This window comes from Delphinus delphis, chromosome 15 (genome assembly GCF_949987515.2).
Source record: "Delphinus delphis chromosome 15, mDelDel1.2, whole genome shotgun sequence".
Taxonomy (NCBI): Eukaryota; Metazoa; Chordata; class Mammalia; order Artiodactyla; family Delphinidae; genus Delphinus; species Delphinus delphis.
The window spans coordinates 26,479,962-26,495,907 of NC_082697.1; the positions used below are offsets into that span (position 1 = coordinate 26,479,962).

A 15,946-nucleotide genomic window follows, 5' to 3' on the forward strand; every position below is an offset into this window, starting at 1 on the left:
GGTACGTGCAGGGCCACTGGTAGGGGTGGAGGTAAAGGTACTTGCTTTATATTAGGAGGGAAGCGATATCAAAGCTGTGCTGTGTCCAGGGCCTGCTAGGCAGAAAGTGCTCAGTGAGTGAATGAGTGTATGAGGCAATGCCAGGAGTCCAGGATGTGTGCAAGAACTTCCCAAGTCCTTCCAGATTAACAAGAGGTAATAAGCCTGGCCCAAAAGATTCCTCTCTTGTCATTCCTTCTGCATCCATTGTAGTGTAGGCTGGGTCTCAAGTTCCCATTATTTACGAATGGGAGACTTCAAGGTCTGAAATCACCAAAGAAGAATTTTAGACCTGAAGGAAGCGCAGACATATCTGGTAGACCCTATCCACAATTTCAGTCATTACTCTTTTGTTGATTTATTTTATATATTTATTTATTTATTTTCTTTATTGTTTTTTTGGCTGTGTCGGGTCTCAGTTGCAGCATGCGGGATCTTTCGTTGCTGAGTGCGGACTTCTCTCTAGTTGTGGCGTGCGGGTCTTTCTCTCTTTAGTTGTGGCGAGCCAGCTCCAGAGCGCGTGGGCTCTGTAGTTTGTGGCATGCAGGCCCTCTCGTTGAGGAGCGCGAGCTCGGTACTTGTGGCGGATGGGCTTAGTTGCCCCGTGGCATGTGGGATCCTAGTTTCCGGATCAGGGATCGAACCCACGTCCCCTGCATTGGAAGGTGGATTCTTTACCACTGGACCACGAAGGAAGTCCCTCATTACTCTTTTGGCCTTATCCATGTGAAAGGGGTTTGCAATTATAAATAGGGTAGCTCAGGGACGTTTGAACAAAGACCTGAAGGAGGTGAAGGAGTAAGTCATGCAGATATCTGAAGGAAGAATGTTCCAGGCAGAGGGAACAGCAAGTGCAAAGGCAGGAGCAGAGAGGCATGTTTTAGAAATAGCTAGGAAGTCAGGGTGACTGGATCAAATGGACAAGGAGGAGAGTATCAGAAGATGAGGCCAGAGATATTCTGGGGCAGGATGCAGACCAACTGGGCCTTAGTAAGGAAGCTGATTTTTACTCTGAATAACGTGGGAGTCCTGGGAGGGTTTTGAGCATTGATTTACTCTCTACTTATAACGGGATAACTCTGGCTGCTGTGCTGAAAACAGAGGGAAGGGGAACAAGAGTGGAAATAGGGAAATCAATTAGTAGGCTGCTGCATTGTAGTTGTGAAAAATTGGAAACCACCTAATGGTCCATTAGTAGAGGGGGGTTGTTCAATAAACTGTCTATAGGATGGAATACTAAGCATCAGTTCAAGAAGAGTTTGGGGGCTTCCCTGGTGGCACGGTGGTTAAGAATCCGCCTGCCAATACAGGGGACACGTGTTCGAGCCCTGGTCCGGGAAGATCCCACAAGCCATGAGCAGCTAAGCCTGTGCACCACAACTACCAAAGCCTGCACGCCTAGAGCCCATGATCCACAACAAGAGAAGACACCACAATGAGAAGCCCGCGCACTGCAACGAAGAGTAGCCCCCATTCACCGCAACTAGAGAAAAGCCTGCGCGCAGCAACGAAGACCCAATGCAGCCAAAGATAAGTAAATAAATTTTTTTAAAAAAACGAGTTTGATAGATCTGGACTGATATGGAGATAATCTTTGAGACACATTCTGGAGTTAAAACACAAAGTGCTGATTGATTAGGGGTGTTTTTTTTTTCATTATGAAACCATTATGGGGTTTTTTTTCTGAACTTTAAGAACTATATTTTCTTACTGAAGTATAGTTGATCATAATGTTTTCTAAAAATATGCAAAACAGTGTACCACGTTTCCCATGGGTGTGATTAAGTATTGACAGCTAGCACTTACCGGGCACTTACCATAGGCCAGGCTCTGTTTGGAGTACTGTGCACAGAGTTAACTCATTTCATCCTGACAATGACCCTGTGAGGTAGGTAATGTTATCTATCCATTTTATAGATTGAGGAAGTTGAGACTCAGAGTGCTTAGAAAACTTATCCAAGGTCACATAGTTTGTATGCAACAGAGCCAAGATTTGAACCCAAATAGGCCAGCTCTAGAGGCCAAACCCTTAACCACTGCCCTATATTACCTCTCCTAAACATGGATGTGTATATAGAGAGAAAGGTATGGAAGAATTCACAACAACCTGACAAGAGTGGGAATTTCAGAGGGAAGGAGCTAAACAGGACTCGTGGACAGAAAGGATAGATAATTGGATCTTTATCTTTAATTTTTTTAAAAGAATATATCCACGTGTTACTTGTGTGCTTTGAATTTATTATTTCTTATTATAGAAGGGGAGAGGAGTCTGCAAAGGAGAGAGGAGGGGGAGACAAGCTCTATATTTAAAAAGTGAGAGGGAAAGACCCAACATCTACTCCTGCCCTTTCCAAATCTTCTTCACTCCGTGTCTGTCACTCCCTCCACCATCCAACCTGTGGTCACCAGGCCAGAAATCTGGACCTGCCTTCCAGCTCACTGGAGACCTCCTGCTTCATGGAGAACAGACAACAGCTGGTCACTGGCTCTGGGTAGCGACGTAACCCTCAGACACCTCCAGGCAAGGTGGCTGTGATCACCTAAGGACACCCCCTGGAGAAGGTTGCAAGTGTGAGCCATTGGTGACAGTCATCAAAAAGATCTGTCTTCTGCAGTTCCCCTCCAACCAAACACAGGGATCTCTGTGGGTGTCCTGGTCTCTTCCTTCCTAGCTGATGTGTAATCCATTTTGGAGGAAGGATTACAGACACCTTAGCACACAGTGATTAAAAGCGATGAATTATAGAAAACAACCCAAGTATCCACCAACTGATGAGTAGATAAAATGTGGTAAATCCATACAATGGAATAGTATTCTTTAATAAAAGGAATAAAATACCGATACATACAACGTGGGTGAACCTGAAACATTATACTAAGTGAAAGAAGCCAGACTCAAAAGGACAAATGTTGTATGATTCCATTCGTATGAAATTTCCAGAATAGGCAAATCCATAGAGACAGAAATTAGATTAGTGGTTGCCAGGGGCTGGGGGCTGGGGGGATAGAGAGGAACTACTGATGCAGGGGTTTTTTTCAATAAGCTCACGTAAGGTAAGTGGTAGCCAGACTCAAGAGGTGCCTTTGTCTTCTTCTGGGAGTTGGAAGAGGGGAATCACTTGAAATTCCATCCTCTCCATTTGCAGTGGGCCCTGGCCTAGGTCAAACTACTTTAATATGGGATTTAATATGGGAGACTTTTCTATGTTAAAAATTTTTTAAATTACAAATATTATACACGATTATGACAGAGTGAGAATATATGTTAGGTGCTGTATATTTATTACTTTATTTAATCATTGCAACACCCTTACCAGGTAGGTGCTATTATTTTCAATTTCCAGATGAAAAAAGCCGAGGCTCAAAAGAGGTGACATAGGGCTTCCCTGGTGGCGCAGTGGTTGAGAGTCCGCCTGCCGATGCAGGGCACATGGGTTCGTGCCCTGGTCAGGGAGGATCCCACATGCCGCGGAGCGGCTGGGCCCGTGAGCCATGGCCGCTGAGCCTGCGCGTCCGCAGCCTGTGCTCCACAACGGGAGAGGCCACAACAGTGAGAGGCCCGCGTACTGCAAGAAAAAAAAAAAAAAAGAGGTGACATAACTTACTCAAGGTCACACAGCAGAGTTAAGATTTGCAGTCAGATCCATATGAGTTTATAAATATTTATGAAGTAAAAAGTGAAAATGCCCTAAGCCTCCCCCCCTACCCCATTGTCAATCCCACTCCTCAGTTTAAAAATTAGTGTTAAAAGATGAGTGTGAATCTTTCAAAGGCTTTTAATGCAAATACAAACCCTCATATATCTATATCTATAAACGCATGCATTTTTGTATTTTACATATGTGTGTGTTTATATATTTAAAAATTTTTCATTTCAAAAGTATTGCCTACTTGTTTGTAATATTTGGCAAATATAGAAAATAATAAAGAACCAAAAAAATAACTATAACCTAGCCTTTAGAAGCAACCTCTCCACTCTTCGCATTTAAGTGTATTTCCTTCTAGTTTTTTAAATCTCATAAACTGATTTTATTAGATATTGAGTAGATACAAATATAAATGTATGTATATGTAAAATGAATGAAAGGCATAAAGAATAGTAAGGCAACACATTCTGTACACATACGTACGATTTAATTTAACAAGAAGAACATTTCTATTCTCTTTCAAGCTCCCAACTTTATCCTGTTCCCTGGTTCATCCTGTACCCTCCCCTGTGAAGGTGCAATGGCTGTCTTGAATGTTGTGTTGATTATTCCCTTATACTTCTTTATAATTTTACCACATAGGTATATTTCCCTGTATGAATTATCTACTTATTGCTGCAGAACAGATTACCTCCAAACTTAGCAGCTTACCATGACAAGCGTTATTATCTCATACAGTTTCTGAGGGTCAGGAATTCAGTTTAAGAGAGTGGTTCTGGCTCAGGGTCTCAAATAAGGTTTGTAGTCAACCGTTGGCTGAGTCATCTGAAGGCTCGGTGGGGCGGGAGGATCTAGTTTCTCATTACACATGGGCCTCTCCATACTGTTACTCTCCATGGCTGTTCACAACATGGCAGCTGGCTACTTCCAGAGTGAGTGATGAGACAGAGAGATAGAAGAGAGAGAGAGAAAGAGAGGCATGCCATCATCTCTGCCATTTGTTATCAATCACACAGAACATTGTGAGAGGGGACTACACAAATGTGTGAATGCCAGGAGGCAGGGATCTTTGGGGGCCTTCTTGGAGGTGGCTGGCTACCACAAACCCTACACAGTGTGTCAATTAATTTTGCCTGTTTTCAAACTATATATAAATGGAATCATACTGCATTATTCTTTTGCAATGTTTTTCATGCAATGTGTTTCTAAGATTCTTTCAAGCTGTGTATAGCTAAATCTGCTTATTTTTTCACTGTGTCATATTACTATGTAAAAACATACTACTATTTGGTTAATCATTTGCTATAATTAACAGTTGGGTAGTTTCCATATTTTTGCTAAAAGAAGTAGTATTGCTATAAACATCCTTATACCTGCATCTCACACGTGTTAAGAGTTATTTTAGAGCATATATCAAAAAATAGAATTGCTGGGTCATAGGTTGTAGGCATCTTCAATTCTACTTGGTAACAATACAATTTTTTCCAAAGTTATTCCATATTCTTGAATCACACTTGATTTTATCAGATTTTCTTGGCCGAGGTGAGGGAGTTGCTGGCGAGGCAGTAGTGCCGTCAGCAGAGTAGAAGGACTTGAGCTCACCTCCTCTCACGAAAACACCAAAATCACAACTGACTGCTGAATAACCATCTACCAAAAAAAGGCAGATTTTCTCATTTTTGCCAATCTTGTGGGTGTGAAATGATATCTCACTGAGGTTTTAATCTGCATTTTTCCTGATAACTGGTGAGGTTGAGCATCTACCTCAATCTCTGGTTTATTGACCACTCTATTTCCATTCCTCTTTAGCATCTGCACAAGGGCTTTCTCCATTTTTCTTTTGTCTTTATCATATTGATTTCCCAGCCTTTTTTCCTATACATGGTATTTAGAGTTGAGATCATGTCACACATCTAATTTTGTATACTTTTATTTTCACTTCACATTACACCATAAGCATCTCCTCGTCATCTAAATCTCAGCAAATGTGTTTTTAAACAATGCTTTCCAATTAAAAAAAATAGTCATGTTTAGATAATATAGAAATTATAAAAAGGAAAATAAAATCATCCATAATTTGATTATGTAGCAATAACCACCTTTTTGCATCCTGGCATAATTCTTTCTACTATATGTTGCATGTAATGTACATTTTTTAGTAAATTAGAATAATTCTCAGTATAGCTTTGTAACCCTTTTTTTTTTACAAAGTGTTATGTTTTGAGTATTTTTCCCCATCATTAAATATGTGTGAATTTAACCCATTTAAAGTATCACCCTATTTACTGAATTCTCAGTTTTAATTTTTCTTTCCTGTGTTATAAATAACCTAGTATAAACATCTCTGTGGATAAAATTTGGTTGCATTTCACTTCTTTTCTTAAATTCAATTCCAATCAAAGATTATTTTTCAATGATCTTTCCAGAGCCATTTTTAAGGCTCTTGATAAATATTGCAAAGTTCCCTTCCCCAAAGGCTCTATCTTCCCCCAATATAAATCTCTTCATGTCCTTTCTGTTCAAAAAGCCTGGTTGGCTCCTCCAGTGCCTATTTAGTGTCCTGCACATGCAGATACATGTTTACATTCAGTCTCCTTTGCTACCATTCCCTCTTAGCCATCCCATCTGGACTCTCCTGTTAACTCTCCATGCCTTTGCTGAGGCAGCACCTTCCACCTTAAATACCCCTCACACCTCTGCTCTCTCCTGGCCTCCCAAAGCACATCAGAGACTTCCATAATAAAAATTTCCAGGGCTTCCCTGGTGGCGCAGTGGTTAAGAATCTGCCTGCCAATGCAAGGGACACAGGTTCGAACCCTGGCCCGGGAAGATCCCACATGCTGCGGAGCAACTAAGCCCGTGTGCCACAACTACTGAGACTGAGCTCTAGAGCCCGCGAGCCACAACTATTGAGGCCACGTGCCACAACAACTGAAGGCTGCACGCCTAGAGCCCGTGCTCCGCAACAAGAGAAGCCACGACAATGAGAAGCCCGTGCACCGCAACGAAGAGTAGCCCTGGCTCACCGCAACTAGAGAAAGCCCATGCACAGCAGCGAAGACCCAACACAGCCATAAATAAATAAATTTATTTTTTAAAAAAATTTCCACATTGAAGTGATTGTGACACCACAGGTTTTAAAAATGGAAATCAGATCATGTCCTGTACCAGTTTAAAACCTTCCCATGGGGACTTCCCTCGTGGCACAGTGGTTAGGAATCCGCCTGCCAGTACAGGGGACACGGGTTCGAGCCCTGGCCTGGGAGGATCCCACATGCCACGAAGCAACTAAGCCCATGAGCCACAACTACTGAGCCTGCACTCTAGAGCCCGTGAGCCACAACAACTGAGCCCGCGCGCCACAACTACTGAAGCCCACACACCTGGAGCCCGTGCTCTGCAACAAGAGAAGCCACCGCAATGAGAAGCCCGCGCACGGCAATGAAGAGTATAGCTCCTGCTCGCCGCAACTAGAGAAAGCCTGCCTGCAGCAATGAAGACCCAACGCAGCCAAAAATAAAAATAATTAAATAGAATAAATTAAAAAAAACACCTTTCCATGGAACATAAAAAATTCAGACATTGACACAAATACACTTGGGAATATAGATTATGGTAATGGAGACATTTCAAGTGAGCTGGAAAAGATGATGATATTGGGATAATTGGGTAGTTATTTAGAAAAAATTTATGGATTCCTGCCTCACATCTTACACTGAAGGGAATTTATGATGGAACATAGATTGAAATGTAAAATATGAAACCAAGTAGAAGAAAACAGAATTATTTTTATGATATCAAACAGAGGTCTTCATAAGAATGACATAGAACCTGGAAACCACAAAGGAAAAAGACATACATTAAAATACATAGAAGGGCTTCCCTGGTGGCGCAGTGGTTGGGAGTCTGCCTGCCGATGCAGGGGACACGGGTTCGTGCTCCGGTCCGGGAAGATCCCACATGCCGCAGAGCGGCTGGGCCCGTGAGCCATGGCCGCTGAGCCTGCACATCCGGAGCCTGTGCTCCGCAACGGGAGAGGCCACGGCAGTGAGAAGCCCACGTACCGCAAAAAAAAAAAAAAAAAAGAAAATAAAAGTTTTTCCACAATAATAAATAATAAGCTGGAAAACTATTTATGACTTATATGTAGGAAAAAAAAAAGGATAAACATTCTACAAATCAATGAGAAAAAAGTTCAACAGAAAGACCAACTGAAAAAAGGGCAAATGAAATGCATAGAGAATTCATCAGAACAAGACATTCTCCCCCAAAAAGACTCATAAATATGAAAAATTGCTCAACTTCACTCTTAATAAAAAGAAATCAAAATAAGAGTGTCTCTCAGTTTTTATCTGATTGGTGAGGATAAAAAGGTTTGATAACACACTGTGTAGCTCAGGATGTGAGGAAATAGGCAGTCTCATACTTTACTGATGGGAGGACAAACTGGTACAGCTGCTATGTAGAGCACATTGCCAATATGCATTAAAATGAAACAAAAAACAAATTCATATACTCAGTTACTGGTAATTCCACTTTCAGGAATTTACTTAACAGATAAACTCCCACATATGCAAAATAACAAATGGATAAGTTATAGCTTTATTTATAATAAGATAGGACTGGAAACTACCTAAGTGTTCCCAAATAGGGGATTGGCAAGTAAATTATGGCATATCTTTATAAAGTTGTGTGTTAATTTAAAAAATGAAGGCCGACTATAAACATAGAGCTCAGCAAAAAAAAAGCAAGATGTAGAAGTGTCTATAGCAAGCGACTGGTTGTGTAAAAACATTTATACATATAAATTTGCTTGTGAATACAATGACCGTCTCTGAAAGACTACAGAGGAAAGGACTTAAGAGTGATGACCTCTGTGAGGGGAACTAGGGATTGGAAAGCAGGTGTGGGAAGAGGACTTAATTCTATGCTCTTTGGTGTATTTTTAATATCCTATTTTTAATCAATTAAATTACCACAAAATAAAACACCTTTGAATGTTTAGAATCAAGTCTAACTCACTTCCATGGTCAACTTTTCAACCTCCTCTCAACCCACATTTGCCCTCCCTCAGTCACACTGCTTCTCCTTCAGTTTCTGGGAAATGCCAAGATCTTACTGCCTAGGGACACTTTGCACAAGCCAGTCCCTCTGCCAAGGTTGATGTTCTCTAAACTCTTCCGATGAGTTGGCATCTTCCTACACTTCAGGTCTTGGGTCCTGTGTCGTCTCTTCAAAGAGGCCGTCTCTGGCACCCTACACAAACAATTGAAACAGTTGAAAAAATGCCTCTCTTCCTCACTGGGCAGGGAGGACAAGGCTTACGTCTCTCACCACCCACTCTAAAGGAGCACCTCTTCCTTCACCCTCTTTATGACAATACCCTGATTTGCTTTCTTAAGAGCACTAGTCACTATTTGAAATTACCGTGTTCGTTTTCTTAGTTGTTTACTGTCTCTCTCCATCTCAAGGGTTTAAGTCTCTATGAAAGCACGGGCTATGTCTTGTCTTGTTCCTAACTCTAACTTCAGCAATCCAAACAATAAACATTTGCTGAGAGAAATTATGCAGCATATACTAGGGACTTCACAAATAACAACTTTTTTAATCATCACAATAACTAAATGAGGGAGGTTGGTTTTTACTCATTTTACAGTTAAGGATAATTGAGGCACCCAGCAGTTGAGTAACTTGCCCAACCAGCAAAGCTGGAATCCCAGACACAAGGTTCTTAGACACAACGCGATGCTTTTTCGATATATAAACTGACGGGTGGATGAAACTGGCTAAATGAATGAATGAATGGAAATGTGAATGTAAACGTTGATTTTTTTTTTCTTGCGTCTCCGGGTTCCCCAGCTCCACCGCAAGGAGGCGCTCCCGCCCAGTTCTTGACGCCAGTCCTCAAGGCGCGCACTCCCCTTGCGTCTCGGGCTCGCGCGCGCTGCCGCGGCACCGGAAGTGACTGAGCTTGCAAGTTCTCCCGGTCTCTTCAGGGGAAACTGAGGCCGACTCGTTCGGAAGAGACAGCGCGAGCCTTCAGCCAGGTAGGCCGGCCCAGGTCCACGGCGCGGAACTTGGCCGCGAAGAGCGCTCGCGTCCGAAAACGACCTGGCCCATGAAGGGGGTATGTGGCCCCCCACGGTTCGCGGGGCTCGCAGGTGAGAGCGCCGCCTCCCCTGTGCGTGGCAGGCGCTGCGCCCAATGGGAGCCCTCGCCGTCCTGCTTGCGTGCTACCTGGGCTCGCTGATTGGCTACGCCGGGGCGGGCCGCCGGGGGCGAGACCCCTCCTCCCAGAAAGGTCTAGGGGGCGCCCCTGAGGGAGAGTAGTTGCCTAGCAACGGGGCGGTGGCCGGGCGGGTACCCGGCCTAAAGCGCGGAGGAAGCTGCGAGGCCGCAGCCCACCGACCCCGGGCTCCGGAGAGGTGCAGCTCCCGGCCCCCAAGCCCTCCCGGGGGCGCCAGGAAGCCGCCTGTCCCCAGGAAAACGTGGTCTCAGCTGTGGGGGGTCTCGAGCTGGCCTCGACCCCTCTCTCTGACACGAGAAGAGGCCCGGCGCCTCACCCTCGCCCGGTCTTTGTGTAGGGCGCCGGCGGCCATTGTGTCCGTGCGGGGAATGGAGGACCCGGCAATCCCGCACCGCCACCGCCAAGTCCAGGGCCTTTGGGGAATTCAGAGAAAACCAGCGGCGTTTCTGGGGGGTCCCCGGCTTTCAGCCTCCCGGAAAGGCCCGGGGATGGCCTTTCCAAAGTCAGAGCGCAGATCCGAGGCAGTTTTTCCCTCTCTCCGCCCCTCATCGAAACCTTGAGCCCCATTGAGAAGTCCTTTCAGGGTTTCTTCGGAAACCTCACCTTGGGCTGGTACTTAAATAGAAAAAAACAAAAACTAAACCTCACACCAGCCATCTCCGAGAGAGTTCTCCTGGCTCCCAGTAGGAGGCGGAGAGCCAAGGGGCGTGCAAGAGCGAGGGGGCTGGGCTCCCGGGTGGCAGGAGGCCGCGGCTGCTGAGCGGCCGCCCTCGATCTGGGCGATGGAGGAGGAAGCAAGCGAGGGGGCCGGTTCTTGAGCTTCGTAATTCCTGTGTCGCCTTCTGAGCTCTCAGTCCGCCGGGCCGCATGATCCCTCCAGCCGGAGCTGCTTTTTTTGCCAGCCGCCGCGAGGCCGGTTGAGTTACCGGCATCCCGGCTGCCACCTCCTAGCCCGACCTATGATACAAAAGATTTTCCGGGGGCTGCACCTGCCTGCCGTTGCCCGAGACATTTGAATGTAGGTGGTGCGGGGGTGGGGTTGGGGGGCAGACTGCCCATTGGGGTGACTTTCTGAGGAAGACATTTTGGGGAAAATGGGATGGTTGAGGTAAAAAAAAAAAAAAAAAGCCGGTGTGATGATTCAGAGCCCACTGGTGCTTTCAATTTGACTTCATTCAAGTCCCTTGGAAGCTAGACCCAGACCTTCATAAGAGCCGCAAAGAACCCAGGGCTGGTACCTGGAGAGGGAATGGGATGTTGTAGGGTAAATGGCATGCATATTAATTTTTTTTTCCTGAAGCTCTTTCTCTCCCTTCAGAACCTTATCTTGGCTTTGGATCTCAGAAGAGAACCACTAAGCAGAGACCAGACTCAGTGAGTGAGCAGGTGTTTTGGACAATGGACTGGTGGAGCCCATCCCTATTATAAAAATGTCTCAGAGCAATCGGGAGCTGGTGGTTGACTTTCTCTCCTACAAGCTTTCCCAGAAAGGATACAGCTGGAGTCAGTTTAGCGATGTGGACGAGAACAGAACTGAGGCCCCAGAAGGGACTGAATCAGCCATGGAAACCCCCAGTGCCATCAATGGCAACCCATCCTGGCACCTGGCAGACAGCCCTGCGGTGAATGTAGCCACTGGCCACAGCAGCAGCTTGGATGCCCGGGAGGTGATCCCCATGGCAGCGGTGAAGCAAGCGCTGAGGGAGGCAGGCGATGAGTTTGAACTGAGGTACCGGCGGGCATTCAGCGACCTGACATCCCAGCTCCACATCACCCCAGGGACGGCATATCAGAGCTTTGAGCAGGTAGTGAACGAACTCTTCCGGGATGGGGTGAACTGGGGTCGCATTGTGGCCTTTTTCTCCTTCGGTGGGGCACTGTGCGTGGAAAGCGTAGACAAGGAGATGCAGGTATTGGTGAGTCGGATTGCAGCTTGGATGGCCACTTACCTGAATGACCACCTAGAGCCTTGGATCCAGGAGAACGGCGGCTGGGTAAGGACCACGCCCCTTGTGTGTCCCTTTTCCTTGGCCTCTGGTCAGATTCCCAACAACCTTTCCCCTATGTGTCTTTCTCTTATTCTGGGTGATTATTGGAGACGTTGTTTGTTAAGGAGACCTGACTGGCCTCATTGCACCACAAGAGGTTAACTGTTCTGAAATACAGGTGACCTAGTTCTGCAAGGACCAGACATCTTCATTCTGGTCATCCTCATGACCCTACTCTTTCATACTTGTGTTCTAGTTTCTCTGCAGAGGAAAACATAGCCTGTGTGTTCATTTGGCCCCAAACCTTTGAGAGTGGGAAGTTAGTCCAGTGTTCCCCTCACCCTGACATAATGGCTCACCGTGCTAAGGGGTGATGAGTGTAATGCCTGCAGAAGATAGTGAGTATCAGTGACCCACAAGCCCCTTCAATCTTACTCCCCTGGGATGTCAATCCTGGCCCGGGCTTCCCTCCCCCAAATCAAGTTCCCTTTATTTCAGAGTTTGCATGACCAGACTTTGCATCCCCCTGGCTTGGATGGCTGAGGATTGTCTGATTTTAGGGTGTTAGCTGTGCCAGTGGGCCAGTTGTGTTTGTGCTGCGCCCCTATGTTCATTGGCTCTAAAGTGTGCAACTTTCTGTGTGGTTGGCCAGTTTGCGGAGCTCTTGCTGTGTCACTCATTAAGCCCAGGGACTTTGCACCTCACTGCCTGGGGTCGGTTGGGGAGCTCCAGCTGTTACGCCTGTTGCTTTCCGGCTGGGGCCCTGGGGCCTCTTCACTGAGCACTGTTTGCTGGCAAAGCAAGAACCTGGTCTGTGGGGCTCCTTGGAACATTGAGATTCAGTGACAGACTTCAGAAACAAACTGACACAGGTGTGAGTTCCAGCCCTGTCACATAACTAGCCGTGTGACCTTGGACAGGACAGTTTACCTTGAGCCTCAGCTTCTTCCACTAAAAAAATGTGGCAAGCCCTCCTTGCCTTGCAGTCCTTGGAGCTAATGTGAGCACAGTGATGGACACCAGCAAGTTTGCTGTAGTAGTCGTCGTCGGTCCCAGATATACTTTCTGGGCCCAGCAGTTGTGCCTCGTTCCTTTGCCAGGGAGGGGAATTCCCTTGCCCATCACCAAGTCAGGGTGAGCTAGTGGTGAGAGATTCTTTACTGGCGGTCATTGTAGGCAGTTTTTGCTTTTCTGCAGTGAACTCAGTTCTATCTCCTTGCTTATCTCCCTGCCTCGGGGAGGGGCAGGGCTTATGAGAGGTATTTTGTCCCCTCAGAAAACCCAGAAAATCAAGCAGCCTGTGGAAAATAAGTCATTGATTGAAGGAGCTGAGGTGGAAAGGGCCATGCATCGTGGACTCAGGAATGTTAAGAATGCAATTATCCAGAGGCTGGGCCTAGGGTGTGGTAGGCACTTCAGTTTACCACAGAGCAAGGGACCTCCTGGAACCCCACCCCCTGTCTTATTTCCCATTTCTTTGCAACTTCATCAACTCTTCCCACTGCCAGTTCTTGTAAAAGGCAAAGGGGTCAAGTCAGTAGAGGTCAGAAGACTGGGGTGGGGTTGCGGAAGGTAAAGGTGGAGGGCTTTCTTTAGCTAAGGCTGGCAGACTTGAAAGCTTTTCTGTAAATGAACTCCCTGGAGAGATAAATGATTAAATAGTTCCTATTGGTTTGTGGGATGACCTCTCTTATTCCCCCCTGCTTTGATTCTCTTTGGGGGCAAATATTTGTTTAACTTATTACAGGAGGGACAGGATTCCAGCATTTCTGACACACTTTCTGAGGCATCTCCAAGTAGAGACTTGGGCCATTTGCCCACTTTGCCTGACCGTTGTCTTTGGCCGGTGGTCCTAATACAGGTGGGTTGTTGCCAGCTATTAACAAAAGGCAATATGGGAAAGGTTCCTGGCCTGCCAGACAGCCTCTGAGAGGGCTGCCTGGACCAGAGAATTGCTAGTCACCTGGTATTGCACGTAGAAAGAGGTTTTAGACACAGCAGCACTGGGCAAGTTCGTTAGATCACCACTGGATTGAAATTCCATCTTCTGTCTCTTTGCTCAAGAAAGAGGTTTTAGACACAGCAGCACTGGGCAAGTTCGTTAGATCACCACTGGATTGAAATTCCATCTTCTGTCTCTTTGCTCAAGAATTATCAGAGCCCGTTGGACAGCATACCGTATGTTACTTCCTCTTGGTGAACAGAGGGGATGTGTGCAGAAGAGCCAGTTATGTCAGAACCATTTCTGGGCACGCATTCTCCCTGAGGCCAGGAGGTAAAGAACATGTGACATGGGATCCTTTGGGTAGAGGGTACCCGCCCACTTCCCTCTCAGGGACCATCCTGTTTGACTTACGGACTGGCTACTGCAATGGCATCTCATAACCTTCCTGGAGGCTGTGGCTGGGGGATCCATGAGTGTAAGAGTTACGGGCCATTCCACCCTGGGATATGCTCTAAATTTAGCATCCCTACAGGAAAGGAAAAGGAAATGAGCCTTTAGAGAGTACATTTTATGCATGAGGCATTATGTTAGGTATTTTACTTATGCAACCAAAATTCACTGAGCATCTACTATGAGGAAGGCATGTGCTAGGTGCTGGCCATAAGCAAAACATGGTACTTTCTTTCATGGAAATGACATGCTATTTCGTATACTCCACACAATAACCTTCTAAGGTAGGTGGGTTTATTCCCAGTTTACATATGAAGCTGCTGGTAGCTAAGTGACTGGCCCCAGGTATTCCTCAGCCAGTTAAGTGACTGAGTGAGAATTTACACCTAGGTGGGCCTGACTCCAAAGCCTAAACTCTTTGCCTGCATTTCAGATTGTCCTAGGAGTAATAATGTGAGCCAAAGGTGCTGTTGGGCCAAGCAAAACATGCCTGTGGAGGTGCTCACTCGAGTCTGATGCTGGCCTTGTTCAGGAGTTGCAGGAAGAACAGCACCTTTGTTGGCAGTAGCGGGCTGCCAAAGGCATGTGTGTAGCCTCCGCACATTCTGGCACTGGTAAAACTCAAGTGGGTATCAGGGTTTTGCCCGGTGAGAGTGGGCTTCTTTTTTTTTTTTTTTTTGCGGTACGCGGGCCTCTCACTGTTGTGGCCTCTCCCATTGCGGAGCACAGGCTGCGGATGCGCAGGCCCAGCGGCCATGGCTCACGGGCCCAGCCGCTCCGTGACATGCAGGATCCTCCCAGACCGGGGCACGAACCCGTGTCCCCTGCATCGGCAGGCGGACCTTCAACCACGGCGCCACCAGAGAAGTCCTGAGAGTGGGCTTCTTGTTAATTTTTCATTGTTAAAACTTTCTCAAGCCCTACCAGTAGGTAAGAATTGTGTGCATAAAGGGAGAATATGGCTTGCTCCAGGTATGTCTACTTAATTGTGGGTGATGCTCCAAGTACTGGAATTCCACACATATAACCACACCACCGCCTACCTGGAGTCACCTGCCAAGATGCTGAACCTGTTTATCTCTCTTGTCCATCCATCTCTCCCACCTGTAAAATGAAATAAAGATAGACAGCTGCCGTAGCTTGACTCTAGTAAAGGATCTAGAACAAAGGCTCTCCTTGGCCTTAACTGCAGGATGGAGGTGCCTCTTTTAAGGAATGGGCTACCTGCCTACGAAAACTGAACTTTGCCCCCAGAGTTTCTTGAGAAACAAAGCCAGCCGCTGAGATGTTCACTAGAATGATAGGGACAGAGTGTTTCTGGGGCTTTCCAATGGGAATGTGGACAGCTATGTGGTGGGGACCCAAGTGGGCCAGGCCATTTTGTTATCACTGTCCCTGGGAAACCCCTTAGCTTGATGGAAACACCATTGTTGAAAGCAATGAACAGTTGTTGGGGCGGGGGTGGCGGAGAAACCATAATTTGGCCTTTCCCAGGCTGCATAGCTCTGTGGTCTTCTAGTTTCTGTAGGTTTCTTCTTGCCTGTTCTGTCTTCTTTGGCACTAATGTATGCTTCGCTGAAGCACCTCAGCGACTTTTGCAGATCTCAGCAGCTGTTCGCAGTTCTGTGGT

At 46.3% G+C, this 15,946-nt stretch overlaps 1 protein-coding gene across 5 annotated transcripts in view; it reads left to right on the forward strand.

The window, feature by feature from the left end:
* The first annotated feature begins 9,371 nt into the window (after positions 1-9,371).
* The window catches only part of BCL2L1 (BCL2 like 1), a 52,188-nt gene continuing 45,613 nt past the window's right edge, over positions 9,372-15,946 (forward strand). Inside the window, exons 1-2 of one of the 5 annotated variants that reach the window (XM_060031087.1) lie at positions 9,372-9,733; positions 11,234-11,927. In XM_060031087.1, the coding sequence (XP_059887070.1) occupies positions 11,364-11,927 (564 nt within the window). In that variant the 5' untranslated portion in view covers positions 9,372-9,733; positions 11,234-11,363. Of the gene's footprint in view, positions 9,848-10,559; positions 10,952-11,233; positions 11,928-15,946 lie in introns of those variants that run through there. The other 4 variants (XM_060031083.1, XM_060031085.1, XM_060031084.1 and 1 more) reach the window with 4 other exon arrangements.